The following is an 18,109-nucleotide window of genomic DNA, read 5'->3' as shown; positions in this document are numbered from 1 at the left end:
ATATATGTACATACATATTCATCACACTTCGTCTACTTCTGCCAGCTTCACGCTAACGTCATGACAGCTGCTTATTTGTCAAATTTCTTCAGCTACATATTTATTGCTGCTCCCTGGCTTTGATTACAAGTACTATGTATAGTAGAAGTAGATAAGTATTTGAATAGAGTTTTCGATAGGTTTTTTTTTTTTAATGGTTTTTCTTGTAGTTATTGCATACGATTTCACATTTTGGCTCCACTGATTGTGTATCCGTTTTGTATAACTTATTCATTCTTAGGCTGCGTTTTTTAAAGAAAGTCAAATTTTTTTGTATTTTAATTTTGTAATTCTATGTTTAAGAATTTTCTTAGTTTAATTGAAGTTATGTTTGTAATCAAAAAATTGCTGGTATGTGTACTTTTACTACAGAGTATTGCGATAAAGGGTGCTTAATAAAAATTTGCTATTTGAAATTGCCAAAATTTTTGTCCATTACGATTTTTAATTGATTTGTGAGTGAATTTTAATATTTTGCGCTAAATTATGCTTTTAACATTCTATATTACATTTTTTATTTACTGCTACTTTCGTATTTCACAACTCTTTATTTACAAATCTCGAAGTTAGTAAACTTTTCTAAACGAAAACACTGTGCAACACAGAATAAAGTGACTGTGATAATATAGTATGAAATGCAGTAAGTGACGCTTCAATTATTGCGTGCCAATTTCTGTCCAATTTCTCATTGAAATGAGTACGCTTTTAGCTTCAATATCTAGGTAGCAGAGTGCTTATGTTAGGTGTTTTCAGCTGCTCTCGTCCGGCATCTGGAAGCAGGATTACTTAATTGGTCAAATGCGATAACAAAATAGAGGCTTCTCGAGATATTTTGCTTCCTAAAGAGAAATCAATTCTTTGTTTTTTACGCGTAAATCAGACACTCATGAGAGTAGTGATGGAGAATGCAGAGCCAGAACGAGTGAAATGCTCCAATAGGTAATCTTCTACTCTCTTCCTATATATTGAAAAAAAAATGGAAAAAGGCCTTTTCAAGGAAGAGAAGAGAGAGGCATAAAGACGCGAATGAGAAGAGCCTGAAATGCTGGCAGGCAGGACTGCGGCTCGAAAATTCGGTTAGAAGATAAGGCATCAATCAAATCGTTTTACGACCGGGGCTAGATCCTGTAATGATGAAGATGGAAATCTGGTAACAGATGTTCAGGGCTGAGATATGGAGGGAACACGCTTTTGAATGACGACACAGGTGGCGCGCTTGATGAGGGAGAACCCGAACCAATGTATTTGGATGCAGCTTACGTCCCCCTACTCGACCAAGATGCGGTGAGAATAGCAGTAAGGCGGCTTAAAAACAACAAGGCCCGGGCCCGCCGGTTTACCGGTTGAGCTGTTCACAGCCGGTGGCGAAGAGTTGGTGTGGCGCATGTACCGACTTTTAAGCAGAATTTGGTCTGATGAAGACATGCCCGAAGACTGGAATCTAAATTAACTTTGGCCAATCCACAAGAAGGGAGATCCCGCCGTTTTCGCCAACTATCGCGGAATAAGCCCTCTTAATATAAGTCCTGTCGGCGATACTGTGTGAAAGACTTATCAGCGTGGCTTCAGATTTTTACCGCACGTCAAATCCTGGAGAAGACACTAGATAAGAAAATCTACACACATCATCTTTTTGTCGACTTCGAAGCTTCTTTTGATAGCACGAAGAGAAGTTGCCTGCGCAATGCCATGTCTAAATTTGGGATCTCCGCAAAACTAATACGGCTATGTACACAACCTTCAGCTCCGTCCAAATTGGGAAGGACCTCGCCCCGCCGTTTGGGGCCAAATGAGGTTTTAGACAAGGCGATTCACTCTCGTGCGACTTTTTCATTCTGATGCTGGAAAGCGCTATAAGAGCTGCCAATATACATATGTATATATCGACATCGTCGGTCTGAAACAAAGGGATGCGCAGCATTTTCCAGTGTAGAAAAGCAAGCTAAAGAGGTCGGTCTTGCGGTGAATGAAGACACTACAATGTAGCTGCTGTCAATATATAAAAAGAGTCCACACGTTTCGGGACACACGTCACTGCTGGCAGCTATAACTTTGAAGTAGTGAAGAAGGGCTTTGTCCACCTAGGATTCCGCATAACGTCAGATTGGAGAACAAGCAAGGCATAACTCTTACCAAAAGGTGCTACTTTGAGCTCGGTAGGCAATTGAAAAGCAAAGCCCTCTCTCGACGAACAAAAATTACGCTCTACAAGGAATGCCAGTTCTTCTAAGTACATATATAGCGCCGCAACGTGGACGATGTTAATCAAAGAGGAGAAGAATTCAGATGCTTTCGAGAGAACCATTCTACGAAAGTTCTACGGCTCCGTTCGCGTGGACGATGGGCATAGGAGAAGATGTTATGACGAACCATATGAGCTTTGTAACGACATGGACATCGTTAAGCGCATCAAAATACAGCGATTGCGCTGGCTTGGTCATGTTGTACGCACGGATGGCGAGGCTCCGGTAAAAATATCCTTCGACTCCTCACCCATGGGTGGACAATGAAAGCAAAGGCGCGTTCGAACAAAATTGAAGGACCAAGGGCAGAAGGACCTGTCTGCACTCGGGATGAGCAACTGGCGCAAATTTGCAAGGGGAGATGCAATTGGAGAAGCTTTTTGGTCTCGGCCCAAACCGACAAACGGTTGTGGTGCCAAATATGAAGAACAAGAAGAAGAAGAGTTATCTATATGGCAAATTCAGTGATAACCGAATCATGAGTTACGAAAAATGTTGAGACACTCACAGATTTCACTTTAACGTTTGAAATCGGCTCTCTTTCGAGTGCTTTGTTTACTTACTTTGGTTGTTGGTGGCAGTCATGCTGACAAGTAATTACGCAACATATTAAGCTAAGCATGTATGTGTGTATACATACTTTTGCAATTTATAATTTTCAAACTATTCTCCGCAGTAAATCAGGACCTCCGGTCGTTAAAGTATTTGCTATTAATTATTTAACTACTCGTATTTAAATGCTAATAAAGTGATATCCTTAAACTGCTAAAATGTCAATGCGATAGGTAATGTATGTGTGGGTAAAACTTTTTGAATTTTCGCGTGCTTATAAATTTGTGGGAATTATATGTAAATAAGTGAATGCATACAATTTAATATTGCACATACTTATGTACATATATACATATATAGCAAATATATTAAAGTTATCATTTTTTGTGGCATATGTATTAACGTGTTATAATTATAAATTACTGATACATTTAAGACAGCTTATAACTGTAATAAATTTTCGCACTTAACTGATAATTTTTTTTTTAATTACAAACTGTACGAATTTACGCTAATCGAACAAACTTAACGCCATTTCAGCAACATTTACATATTTCAACTCCCTAAGGCTACTTATTCATTTATACTTATTTGTATATGTACTAGAAATTGCTATATAATCGTATTTACCTAGGCGAGTGGATACGTACCACATACAAATACAGTGTACACAAAAAGTATAAGTACACTTGTATGTCGCTTCTAAGTTTCATTAAAATTCGCTATTGTTTTTAGCTTGATGCCTGCTAAAACTTTTTAATTGGGAAATTTTCAGGCATTTTAAAGCAATTACTTTTGTCGAATCGGCGCTTTTTCTTCCAGTGATTCCTATTTAACCTTATAGATCATTTTAGTATTTTTCAAGATCAGCGCTAACATCCGCGTATCCTTTTCTTCCTAATTAACGGCCAACTCGAAATGAGTTCAAGAATCTTGACGATCCTTCTAAAGTCTTAAATAGCTCATCATCAATCTCTGGTGACCACTGGAAGAAAGCAGTACCACAGCCATAGCCACGCGTCAGGGATGCAAGTTATTTTAGCCGAAAATTCACACTGCACCCCTGGGTGCGCAAAAACTACGAACATCAACATTTTGTTTCTCCATCGATGAAGGTCGAGTGGTCACGAAGCCATTCTCCCCGATGGAATAAGCAGGTGGATTCTAAAGTAGTTAGCAAAAGGCAAGACCAGATTAAGTTACCATCTCGTTTCTGAATACGGTAGTACCACTAGCGAAGCCATGGAAACTATTGTCAGTTGTCAGTCAGAAATTGTCAGTTACGCTACACAAACTCGACGAAAAATCTCACTTGCACCTCAGTGAATAACCTGAGTAGTCGTCACTGATCGATGACATTTGAGATCAAATTATTGATCGTTGCTATTATGTTGCTTAGTGCGTACTCTCTCCTCCATTAGAAGTCCTTTTTTTAACCACATTTGCCGACGGCTACTTGATTTAGGCGACGGGAAATTACACACATAACTTGTGTTGTGCATGGTTATCTCTCATAACTGTACCGCTTCATCACTGATCTAAATACTTTTCTAGACGAAAAGGTCAAGCTTAACAGATCAGTGAAAGAAGAATACCTTCTCTGTCGATATCGTTAATTTAACTCGATGTATTCGACAGCACGGTACAATAAAAACTATTGACGGATGCCTTCAGCTATCGCGGGAACACCATTTGTACGAAGAAGTCCCTAATCAAGGCATCCATCTTGGTTGTTACCCTAAAGATCCTGCCAACAGGCACTAGTTCGTAGTGAAGTCAATTATAAGGCACCTCAGAACTATACGCTTTCAGCTGATTACGCCAGATTACAGACAGTCTATAAAGGCTGTTCATAGGTAGACAATTAGCACCTTCCTCAACTCTCGTCCTATGAATGCCGTAATCGGAATGGAATCGTAAGCTATCGCTAAGTTACTTTAGCAAAACTCCCTTGTGGATATTATAGAATCTATCCGCAATAAACGATAACATACCTAACGTACATCTATACTTTGGATATTCATACAGACCATCCCTGATCTCTCTTTGAACTGTCCCTATCTAAATAGCTTATCAATAAACTTGCTGACTTAGGTAACGTTTAATACACGGCTTCAACAAAGACGGCTTTGTGAGGAGGTGTGTAGAGGATCTAGGAAATAACTTAATGAGTTGGATATCAGAAGTCAAGTCGGATTCGTGTTTTTTTTAAAGAAAATTGAGGAAACTACTAAAGCAGTACTTATCAGCAAGTAGGCAAGTCTGACCACTAGCCGAGCACAGTAATCAGAGTGACTTACTTTTGCCGAATGAAAAACACGGACTTCCAAAGACGAGAATATAACTCCCCGTGGGAATGCTAATAGGACGAAGGACCACAGGCCATATGAGCTCCCGGTTTCGCGTGCTCTGTGAGGATTTCTTAGTTTCTGAATACCTTACAGATTTTTGGAGTATCCATTCTTTGTTTTTCGGATGTCGGAACCATCAAAATGGAATAGAGTTTAGCAAAATGTCCACCTTGGTTTTGCATTACGCTTCTGTGACCTCCAAGTATAGTACATATATTTAAGAAGCGGATTTCGCAACCTGAACTATTGCATGGATGATTGGTTTCATAGAACATCCTTAGACTTGGCGCTCATGAGTGTATAGTGAAAACGCGGCGACCACGAACTCAATAAAAGGACCAAAAGTGAAGAAGGACTTGTGCGTACTTAGTATGGATATGTGGTGGAATTTGGCTAAGGAAAAGTTTTGTTGCTTGTAGATTGTCTGGGCTCTAGTCTGCAAATATTTTGTTGAGAGATACTGAAATCAAAACCAGCCGAATCAGTTAAATCATTTTATTAGTTTAGATTTCACTATGGAGGCTAATAGCCTGTTTCCAACAAAAGCTTAACTGTAGTTAAGAGTTATGGCATGTTTCAAGAATTTTAACATGGGTTGCTCGGCAAGGTTCTTTTCTTACTTTTTGCTTTTACACTTTCGTTTGCTTCTGCTAATATTTATGAACAGTTCTCTTCGAGATGTAATGTACTGACCTACCTGAAGACGCATACTTTTTGTGCACACTGTTTTCAATTCATTTCATCCAATCGGCTCAGCAGTTAAATACTATGTTTTGAACATTCCAACATTCACAAATCACAAAGCAACATTTTTTTTCAAATCAACTTTTCAATCTTAGCTCATCCGCCTAATTAATTTTATGTATATCCACTTAGAAGTAAATATTTACGTTTTGATTTTTTCTTCAAGTTTACCGTAAAATCGTTTGCAAACTACATACATACATATTTATTATTTCGTTTGCTTTCGCCGGCCATAACGATTACCTAAATAATTTTTTTGGTTTTTGTTTTTTACATAGATGCCGTTTGAATGCCCGCTTGCGGTGATGTCGATTGCTGTGGTGAATTTTGGCTGCTCACTCCTGCCACCGCTGGTGGTATGGCTACGACGGCGTTTTGTTGCGCGGCGTTTTGTTGCGCCGTTGCCTCGGTTGTCTTCAGGAAATAAGTTATCAAATCGATGGGCAATGGGAAAACTATTGTTGAGTTCTTTTCCGCCGATATTGTATTGAGTGTCTGGCACCGGAAAGGGTTGTCATTTAAATTTTAGTTTAGATTTTTTTTTTTCTAACGCTAAATTTACCTGTAAGTAACGCAATTGTAGCGCTGCTGGTGAACCTCCAATGACTTCAGAGGCTTCGCGTAGTGCCTTTGATGCTTTTTGCTCTCCTTCAGCGGCAATAACTTTGGCGCGTGCTTCACGCGCTGCTTCAGCTTCGGCTGCCATAGCGCGTTGCAGTTGTACTGGTAAGCGTACGTCCTTACTGCAAAAGGGAGAGGGCGGAAAATATGGGTTAATGCCAGAAGATGAATAATAATGCAAAAAATGAACGTATTCATAAAAAAAAAAGAAAAAATATACATTTAAAGCAGCGACCGTACCGTGGGTCTATTTTTTTTTTATAAAAAAGAAAGTCAATAAAACAATAAGTTATAGTTTTTTAGCACAATGAATTGGAAAACGAGTGAGTATTTTTGATTTTTAAGACTAAAATAAAAACAACATTTTCTTCATATTTTCGAACCCAATATATCCGGGGGTTGTTTGTTTTCATTTTTCGATTTTAAGACAGTCACGATTCACATTAGTGTACCGTCGAATTTGAAGGTTCCTAAAGAATCCTGTATAAAGCACAGAAAATCCGAAATATGAGAAATACCCATAAGTGTTAAGAGTGCGAAAAAGCCTCGTAACAATCCCGAAAAGCTATAATATATATTCTCAGAAGCACCCAAGAAGTTTCAAACTCTTTGTATGTAAATCTTCTTCCTATCGACCTTTCGAATGTGAAGGATGCAAATGTTTTATAAAAGCTGCGTACTAGTACTAAAATTTGATCACTTTAATTACACCAAACTTCTATTTAAATACCGTTACAAACTTAACATAGTAGATATAATAAATAAAATTATAGTTTAAAAAACTAAAACCTCCCTATTATAATTGGCAGTCGTACTCATCGGGTATGTAACTTGGGAATAGAAATCGCTGCATCTTTTAGGCGCATCAATATTACATTGTTACATCCCGAGTTAATAAAAGGAAGGTAATAAAAAGGAACAGTCCAGCGCCTTCGTCTTGGTCTGCAGGCTGTATCGGAGATATATCCGCTAAATTTAAACGTAGAATACGTGGTATGGTTAAGAGCATATCAAAATCAAAAACTAAAGCACACATTAAGAAAAAAATATCGATAACGAAAGCAATAATAATATCGATATCAAAATCGATAATAATATCGATAGCAAAATCGATATCGAAATCGATAGAAATATCGATAACAAAATCGATAACCAAACCGATTACAAAATCTATCGAAAAATCGATAACAAATTCGATAAAAATGTCGATGGCTAAATCGATGTAAATATCTAAAACAAAATAGATAAAAATACCGATAACAAAATCCATAAATATTCGATAACAAAATGGATAAAAAGTCGATAACAATCGATTGATAAACAATCGATAACAAAATCGTTAACAATATTGATAAATATTCGATAACAAAATCGTTAACAAAATCGATAAATAATCGATAACAAAATCGATAAAAATTTCGGTAGCAAATTCGATGATAATATTAGTGGCAAAAAATAAAAAAAAAAATAAAAATATCAATAACAAAATCGATAAATAATCGTTAACAAAATTGATAAACCCAAAATTGAAATCCCAAAATAGTTCCCAGATTGAATATTTTCTATAGAATTACCTTTATTTTAATCTTTCTTTCTCTGTCTTCATCCTTACTTTTGTCGGTATCCTCATCCTCATCATTTTCTTTATATTTATCTTTGTTTTTACTTTTATTTTTATCATTTTCTTCAGCTACATATTACACTTTACCTTTGCCCCAATATAAGTAAAGTGTTTAAATTTACCTTGGTCTTCATTTTTTCCTTTATCTTTACGCATATTTGTTTTTGTGTTTCATTGTTACCTTTGGCTTTATCCTTTTACGTACTCACCTTTACTTTCATTCTTGTATTGGTATTTTTCTAAGTGTTATTCTTTAACCTCTTATTAGCAGGTTTTTATTAAATTAATATCATACATTCAAGAAGCACTTGTTTCCGTACCAACCATTTCCGTGTGCAATTTCCGTTGAATTTGCCAATTTACTCCGAACCAACCAACCGCCGCTAAAGAAGTTTCACTTCAAGATACGTTTATGAGTTGCTTCAAATTGAACTAATAGCTTATCAACCATTAACTCTATATTTACCTACATATGTACATATTATGTATGTGGCGACAATAAAATACACTTGCCGTAAAGCATAATTATTTTAAATCTAGCACCTCATAAAATCCTCAAACGTACCTGGATACCATATATTTATATAGCTGTGTAATAAAACAAATCGATATGTCATTACACTCAATTACGTGATTAAAAACAAAAACGTGACAGAGGAGACGTAGTGCAGGACTTTCAACACATATGCTATTGGGTTATGTACATTAGTGTGTATATACATATGTATCTAAATATGTATGCATTGTCATCCTTTTATTTGTTGCTCTTGCGTCATAGAATAATAAAATACGTAAACCGTAACTACTTAGGTATTCAGAACATATGGCAAGTTTAAAAATCGATGTCCCTACCCTACCACTGACGTTCTTGTAGATGTCTAAGTAGTTGAAAATTATATTAAAACCAAGACACCAAAGTTATATGAAAGATAGTGCAGATTATAAGCTAAAGTGAATTACGCTAATTCCGCTCTAAATTCAACATCTTTCTTTATAATTTGAGTGAAAGGTACGTGGCGTATACGTAACATTGTATTCAGCTCTTATAAGTGAACTAAGGAGCAGTTGCGTTTATGGAATTTCAATTAACGTGAGATAAGGGTATATACATATGAATATAAACAGGAAGGAGAGACATATTTCCAAAAGAAAGAAAAGAGATGCTGAAAACGCGACTGCGAAGTGCTTCAGATGTTGGCAGACGGTAATGCAGTCCCGCGAATACTACTTACCAAAAACAAAGGCGGAAACCAAATGGTTTTAAGAGCTGGATTGCGTTGCAAGATGGAAATATGGTAACTGGCATTCAGAGTATACACATGAGAGGTGGATGCAACACCTCTAAACACTCTTGTTAGGCGACCAATATATAGGAATGAAGCTCATGTGAAAAAAATGTGGTTAGGTGTAGTAAAATCCTTTCAGGACTCGACTATCGTTACCGAATACTAATCTTGAGCATAGTTTAATTTAGGCCTAAAATGGTTAAACATTTTCGTAAAGATCGATTTGCAGTTTCAAGGTATTTTAACTTTGGCAAGCAGCAACTTTTAGTTTAGTGGAGTTAACCAATTAAATTATAAAACAACGAAATTCTGGTATGGTGGTTAAGATTATATGTTATTCTGCCAAAATTTATTATTGGATGAATGAATCTCCAGTTTTAATTAATTAATCAAACCAAAATTCAATTTCAAAAACTCTTACAATGTTAAGTGCACATCAAACTTTAATGCGACGGGGTTAAAATTGCTGAGGCTATTGCACTTACATTCATACTTAAGAGTACTTACATATGTATATGCATTAATGCTTGATTCCATACTTGAGGGCATAATAAAGTATAACAAGCAAATCCTCTTGCTTTTACATAGTTATACCTGCATATGTACGTATGTGGCAGACAACGATTAACATATGAAAAATTTTGGCACAATAGCACACATTGTTTCTGTTAATTATGTTGGCGCTTTACTGCAGCCAAATCGGCTTAACTCCGCCAGTTCATTAAACGAACAATGGCATCGCGTATTTATGATAAGTACTGCAGCCATTACATAGCTTAAGAGCTTTAATATTTATTGTATTTATAGTAAAATTTGGCAGCTCCGTATGAATTTCAAATAATATACATATTGTAAACCTTATACATACATATGTACCTAACTGCAAAGACTGTATACCTTCATATAATATGAAACCTATTAGGAGGATATTTAGCTAATATATTTGAATACAAGTTTTTAAACTGGCTGCTGTCATCGCTAAGTGTTTAGGAAAAATGTATTTCTATCTACAAAATGTTTCCAATAAACTCTATATATTTGCTGCTCGGAGTCCGTGTGAAGAGCTTTGTAAAAGATAAGTTTTTTCAGGAGGAATATTTTCACTTTTGTTGCCCCATTTTCATATTTTTATGTGCTTACAGGCGATATTTAACCTGAGACCGTACGAGTATACAAACATTAAACGAGCACTCATTTAATGAAATATATCGCTAGCTTTGAGTGAAAAGTTGCTAAGTCCACTTTTTATGAAAACTCATATTTTGATATAGGAGGCTAGAGAAATTTAATACGCATCGTTTCGAAAATTATAAAGGCACTTGTTTTATTTTTTCCTCTTCATAAGCAATAAACGGAAAATTTGCTAAGTCCAAAAGAAGCACCGCAAATCCGATAAGGCCAAAATAAAACGACATCTTTTAATAAATATCGAAACCTTCTGATTCTTATGGAGTTTTGCTTTGCTTTAAACGCGCAAAATGTTTGATTCAAAGTCTTGCGAAATAGTTAAAGAAAATGGCTAGAGGAAGATTTTTTCCTCTCCTGTAAAATTTTTAAAATGGGACTTAGCAACTTTTCTTTCTAAGCTAGCGATATAAAGTTTTGGTTAGGTTTTAGTACAGTAACCGGGCAATTCTGGCAACTTCCTTGAAAGCACCTTATTGTCTTTCGAAAGACTAGTTGAAAGACGTGCTGACGAGGAGATCTTAGAGTTATGCTGTTCGCCTTTTAGATATAAATAAAAAAAAATAAATTAATTTAAAAAAATATATGTTATCTCTTTTAAAATAATATATACTAATAAATAAAAGAAAATTAAATTAAAAAAGAAAATTAAACTAAATTAAAATAAAGCAAAAATAATTCAAATATTTAAAAAAATTAATGAACTTGAAAAAACATATATATATTTTTTATCTTCTTAAAACAAAATCTAAAAACTGAATTAGGAAAAGAAAAATTAAAAAAAGTAGTACTTAACAAACAGATAAAAATATTAAACTAGAAAAAGGGGGAAAAAATTAATCAAAAAAAGGAGAAAAAATTAGCACTTAAGATTTACAAAAAAAAAAAAAAATAAAAATATTTTTAATTTGAAAATTTATCTAAAAATATTAAAAATGATTAAAAGCAGACAAAATAATAAGATTTTAAAAGTGAAATGAGATAAAAATATATATTATATATATACTTTGTAAAACAAAAAATACTAAAAATTAAACGAAAATTAAATTAACAAAAACAAATATAATAACATTTAAAAAAGGAAAAAGTAAACAACATAAATATCTAAAACAATAAATTCTAAAAATTTAATTACAATTGAATTAAAGAAAGGAAAACAAATTTTTCAAAAGAGAACGAAATAAAATGAATTCCTAAAAATTAAATGAAATTAAAAAAAATATTATCCTTTTTAAAAGATTAACATCTAAAAATTAACAAATATATATATATTTTTTTTAACAATACAACTTAAAATTAAAAGAAAATTAAATAAAACAAGAAAAAAATAAAAAAAAATCAGCTGCACGCTACAGGGCTCGAACGCGGATTTCTCGAATTGCACGCCAGTGTTCTGCTCACTGACAATGCGACTGTTGGAGTGGTCAACAGTTTTTCAACTCACAGAGATATACGAAGTAGTCAAACTCTAAGAAGATCTTGCTCCACCTAATAATAACCGTGGGCTATAGTTTCCGATTGGTGACAGGTAATAAGATCAACGGAAATAAGGTCAATTGACTTTATTTCCCACCTTGGTGCGAAATAAAGTCAATTGACATTATTACCTTTTTAAAAACGAAATAAAATCAATTGACATTATTTCTCTTTCAAACATTAAATTTGCTTAGCTTCGCGGCGGGCCGCGTCAGCGCGCCACACCGCGCGCGTCGCGCTCGCGCCCCGCGTACCCCGCGCGACCAGCGCGCACACCGCGTCACGCTACGCCGCGGGCCCCCCGGCCACCCCTCCCCGTCTCCCGACGTGCTGTAGCGCAGGTAGATTAATTTTTTGTATACGTTGAAATAAAATTTTTATATATTTTAAACATCGAGGGCTTATATTCAATAATACGCCCTATCTGCACACTTTTCACAAAGATGAGATTCTGATATAAAAATCCACCTAAGCTTTAACTGTCATCAGTGATATTAATGCTACCTTATATAACGACAGGTAATAAGTCCCAGATGGTTTCTAAAATCAGAAATTAGTTTTTGTGCAAATTGCAGATAGAGGGTATTAATGAATTCAAGCCCTCGATATTTCACATTTTTATATTTGTAAGCTATTGGAAGCAGGGATGCCAACTTGGCTCAAACCGTGCCATTTGTTCCTATTTTATTTCAAATGGCACTTAATTTTTCAATTTGGCACAAAATGCCAAAATGGCACTTTTGTAAAAAAAAAATAACATTTCAATACATTTTTGTGAAATCCTTTGCGTGCACTTCTTTTTCTCAACTAAAATTTTCTAATTTATAAAGGCTATTCAACTGGTTTATCTTATTTTATCATTGCACTTTTGTTTTGAAAATGAGGCTTTATTTTATTGCTAAATCTGAATGATTAAAAGGAATTACACCTTTTTTGGCACTTTTATTTTTCTATTTGGCACATTTTGGCACTTTTTTTATCCTCAATATGGCACCTCAAAACTAAGGAGAGTTGGCAGCCCTGATTGGAAGATTTCTGCTGTGTTTTGAGGCAACAACTTGTCTGCAGTAAAAAAGCATATAATTTGTGTTTCAAAAGTGTGTGAAAACCAATCCATTAACTTATATGATCTCGGTTTCGATATTAAATAATCAATAATTGTTTATACCCGCATTTTGGCACATTGGCTCGTTGAATGTGCCATCTAATAAATAGTGTCGTCGTTCTCCTTAGCTGCTTTTAAATGACTGCTGGCGGAGACATAAATACAGTGTAAGAAAATTCTTTTTCTAGAATTGTTTCCTTATAGAAAGGTTGGGTTCTTTTCCACCTTAGACATTCCGAATTCGTTCAAAATATGCTAATTTAAAACACAGAATTCTTTCAGTGCTCCTCCGGGGTTTTTGGACATGTACTGTTTCTTCAATTTAATAGTGTTCGCTTTATTTTTGTAGAAACGAAAAATGTTTTGCATGTTATGGATCATTTCTCCACTCTTTCTTCAAATATTTCTCGTATTCCAGCTGTACGCAGGCGTTTAGTTTTTCGCATCGTGTTTTTACATATTCGTAATTTATATTCTTTTTTTAATAGAATCAATTGGAGGTAGTTCATGATTGTGTGTGGATTAATATCACAACACTGAGGATTTGGCAAAAGCCTTTTTCATCTATTAAAAAACAACACTTACGGGGCAATGTTTATTGCAAGAACAACATTTTTTTCTATGAATCGACACACTTTAAGCATTGTTGACGCTATTTCCATTTGAATGAGGAAATAGCGTCAATGACTTTATTTCCAAATTTTTGTTGACTTTATTTCGCTTTTGAAAAGGTAATAATGTCAATTGACTTTATTTCGCACCAGGGTGGGAAATAAAGTCAATTGACCTTATTTCCATTGACCTTATTACCTGTCACCTTTCCGATTTATGGTCAAAAATCCAGCTTGCTACATTTCTTTTTAAAAAGCCAGTCCAAACATAATTTTTGTCTTGGGAGACATTTAGTAAAATTAGGCGAGCATATCTTTTGTAGAAGAGTCTAAACTAATAATCCCTAAAAGAGAAAGTGGCAGTTATAAGGTTTAAATTATCCAGGAAATGTTAAGCAGTAAATTTCACTAGGAGGTACAGAAATCGAATAATTTCTGGGGTTCTGAGGGAAGAATAAAATACATACCTACTCTTTTAGGAATTATAATATAATTTTTCCCCAAAAATTGGTAATTTCAGCCTAGTGTAAAAAAATAATTCTGTTTCCGTGGGGCAAAATCATCAAGAGGCTTGACTACCACAAGTTGGCACTAATGATTAGGTATGCTAATTTGGCAGTACTCTTTTGTCTTTTGGACCTGGGTTTTCCTAAAAGGTCCACAAACCAAATCCAAAAAGTCTCGAAAATGCCAAAATAGGGCAGAAAGTCCCAAAAAATTATACATGGAGAGCTCCGAAAAGTCTCCTAAAATCCAAATAGGTTTCGAAAGATTCTGATAAAGTAAAAGAGCGTCCAAAACCACCCCGAAAGAGTTTCACATATTTTCGCAAAATAACGAAAAGTAAGATATTAAGATTCTCTTAAAGCTCCAAGGAAAGTCCTGAACTTTTCCGAAAAAATCTTGAAAAGTCTATATGGCTTACGAAAAATTCTCAAACAATTATTACTTACATATGTATGTATGTATGTATTTTTTCTATTTTTTGGGCTCAATAAAGTATAGTTTACCTAATATTTTCTTATTTTTTATATTATATGTATTATTATTTTATTTATATGTATGTAGTGCTAATTTATAATATTTCGAAAAATCTAAAGTTCACTTAGATATTAATATTTTTTCCTTGAACCAAAGTGTCAAGAAGTACATTTGTTTCTACATATAAATCTCAAAGTTTTTAACAAGGCCAATTATTTTTTTATGATACACAACCCAAATATATCGTTATGAATTTTTTATTTTATCTACATACATACATACATACATACATACTTACATATATAAAAGAGGATGCAGGCAATAATTCGTACATGGAAGGTGTAAATGTTACTCATACGCCCTGTAGGATTCTGCAATTCTTCTTTTTATATTCAATTCAACTTAAAGCTATTTTCACCAAAATTATCTACATGGGTACATACATTACATTTAGATAGCTGTGCTATAATATATCCTCGTATATATGTATGTGTATCCATACATAACATTACACCAGTCAACACGATTTTTGGGTCTAACATCTACATGTTAAATATTAGTTTCTCCTACGCTTAAAATAAGTGAAAAAATATTTTTTTGATCAAAGTTTGCTTTTGTAAGAACTAGAGCAATTTTTCAATTTTTCTGGAAAAATCACTAATTTTGATACTTTTTTTTATAATTTTACTTTAAATTACAATTAGAAAAGTTTTTGCTGGACATCTGAGGGTTTTAATTTAAGATTTGTGATAAACAATAACATATAAATGTGAAATAACAAGAAATTAATGTCTAAAAGTGAATATTTTTCGTATTTCTTATACTTATCGACGTAAATTAGACAAAAGCAACCTTGAAGAAATAAAAATGAAAATTCAAGTATTTTTTAATGTTTGGAATGAGACTCTAAGCATGAGAACAGAAACCCAAAGAAAAAAAAAATTTTGTTGACCGGTGTTATCTACATAAAAATTCAATCTGATATACATACATAACTATAAATGCAAGTAAGGGCAGTTTTCACAATGTGAGTTGTAGAAAAACATCTGCGGCAGTAAACTTTAAATTGTGTGTGTACTCAAAGTCAATTTTACAATGCCAAATGCGTAAACGGCCGAAATGTTTTCTTATTTATAGCTACTTCAGTTTCTACTTACATTTCAACACGTTCGACTTTTATGCCCCATGCGTCAGTTGCTTCATCCAGTTGAACCTTCAGCGTAGAATTTCATTTAGAAAGATGCCAATTTTTCGTCATATTTACAATCGTAGCCAGCGGCAAAGTATTGTGCGATAGCAAAATGTTGATTTGTTGAATGGCAATCGAAAGCCATATCCATGGTTGTGTTAGCATCAGCATGCAAAAAAAAAACAAGCAAATACAATTGGAATTTTATTAGTTTCAGATTTCAAACCCTTACACAAATAACTCAATATGTAAGAATACTCGTTTAAGGCGATAGTAAATTTTTTATGAGCCTGGAAATGTGCGCAGAGATTTAAAATTGCTGTTGCTGTTGAATTACAATCTTACCAATCGCCCAATCCAAAATTTGGTTAGTGCATAGATATGCCGCCTTGTGTTGTTTTTGCAGAGAACCCTTGCTTTAAGAGGCAGTTCATTCAAGTTTTGAACAATGAGCATGGCAGCCATTTTTAAATTCTACATTTATTTGTTCATTGTTTTTTCAAAGCTTCGTGTATTCCATGCAGCTTAAAGATAGCCTGCTAATATCCATCTCTTGTAGCTTTTGTATACACAATTTTGTATCTTATTTAAAAATTTGGTAAATATCGAGTTAGTTATGGGGGAGTAAGCAAAGTGAGGTAAAATTGTAGATTTTTCTCGCAGATACTGATTACATGTAAATATTGCCTAAGTCTTCTATACAAACTAAGCTAATATGTTAAGTTTATGGCCAAATAAAATATGCCTAATGTAACGTAAATTTAAATTTTTTTATCTCAAAACATTCAACTGAATATGCAGCTGAAAATTCAGTTTTTATATACTAACAAGGTGAAAATTAAACTGAATCTATGGTATTGTGTGTGTGCGGTTTTAAAAGCCAACTCAATTACTATAAATGACCTGAATACAATTTTAACATCGACAGTGTTTAATTTTGTATAACTACACATATTTAAACACATGTGATGCCAGACATTCGCTGTTAAATTACCCAAGAAAATCGGGAAAAAACCCTCAATTACCCACATCTCAAAAATTTAGCCCACAAAATTCCCAAAGGATTCAAAACATTCAGTAGTACTTAGTTACCTCATTATAAATATATATGTAAGATTCTTTCGAAATTCAACGGTCGGTAGATTACTCACTAAAGGCTTAAAAGGGTTTTAAAACATTTACTAAACTCATAAATTAGCTTCAGTGTTTATTAAAACCCAAGATTTTGAAGAACCTTTTTTTCTTGTTTTTATTGTTGAATATTGTTGAATATAGTTAACGGAAGAAAAATTTGAAAATTGTGCTTATAATTTTTAATACTTATACATAATTTTGCTCCACATCATATCTTCAGAACGATTAATTACGTAAGAGTGATCAATTATGCATCGATAACTGTGTTAAATGAAAATCCCTTTTTTATTTGAAATGCCTCTTTTCTCTCTTTTAATAATTTTTGCTGCTAAATATCCTCCAAATAGGGAAATTACCCACACTGTGGCATCACTGATTTTCCACCTAAATAGTATGCTTAAATAGCTGTCAAACCCGATGAAAAAGCTTGTGCGTAGGTTAGAACCAGTGTGGGAGTAGTGTCGCCGCCTAATGGTAAAGTAATTAAATACTGGAAGGATAAGTTCCTATAGATTTGCCTGCAGAAAACCACGTCGGTTACTATAAACTGCTTTGAGTTCGCCGCAATCTTGTTCAAGCTATAACATGCAGGATCATTGCTTCCAATAGCACTATTTCAAAAAAATCTTAATTTTCAAATCAAATCGCGCCGAAAACATATGTAACATTTAAATTATATGAGATTTTTGGACTTCTTGCACATTTTTTTCGGTCTGAAAACAATAAAGGCCAATGTATACTTCACCAAAGAATTAAGTACTCTACAAAAGATATCTCATATGTTTTTTCGATAAATTCTACAACCTCAGTATACTCACTTTGCATTACACAACATCACTCATACGCCATGTGCGCCGTACGCACCCGACCACCTACCACCTATGCGTTACAATGTGAACTAAACACTTGGACCTCCGCTTGGAAAATACTCGGAAGTCTAGCCATGGGCACTGAAGTCCTTGTTTTTGGTA

The 18,109-nt window shown here is 34.2% G+C and overlaps 2 protein-coding genes across 3 annotated transcripts in view; both read right to left on the bottom strand.

Moving 5' to 3' along the window:
- Nucleotides 1-18,109, bottom strand: part of LOC118747146 (band 7 protein AGAP004871-like) — a gene marked incomplete at its 3' end in the record, with an annotated part of 339,213 nt that overhangs the window by 57,500 nt on the left and 263,604 nt on the right. The window lies entirely within an intron of this gene.
- Nucleotides 7-16,535, bottom strand: LOC118747362 (band 7 protein CG42540-like). 2 transcript variants are annotated; one of them, XM_036481424.1, is made up of 4 exons: nt 15,973-16,535; nt 6,492-6,672; nt 6,173-6,424; nt 7-132 (listed from the first exon to the last, which is right to left on the bottom strand). In XM_036481424.1, exons 2-3 carry the CDS (start codon nt 6,633-6,635, stop codon nt 6,200-6,202), a joined length of 369 nt encoding a protein of 122 aa, XP_036337317.1. In that variant the 5' UTR covers nt 6,636-6,672; nt 15,973-16,535; the 3' UTR covers nt 7-132; nt 6,173-6,199. The 2 variants fall into 2 exon arrangements, with proteins under 2 accessions (XP_036337317.1, XP_036337316.1); XM_036481423.1 differs by lacking the exon at nt 7-132 and having other exon boundaries at nt 306-6,424; nt 15,973-16,534.

The sequence above is a fragment of the Rhagoletis pomonella genome, unplaced genomic scaffold (genome assembly GCF_013731165.1).
Source record: "Rhagoletis pomonella isolate Grant_MI unplaced genomic scaffold, Rhpom_1.0 Rhpom_scaffold_00011, whole genome shotgun sequence".
NCBI classification, from domain to species: Eukaryota; Metazoa; Arthropoda; class Insecta; order Diptera; family Tephritidae; genus Rhagoletis; species Rhagoletis pomonella.
The sequence above is the reverse complement of the archived record's forward strand: the minus strand, read 5'-3'. Positions and strand labels throughout refer to the sequence as shown.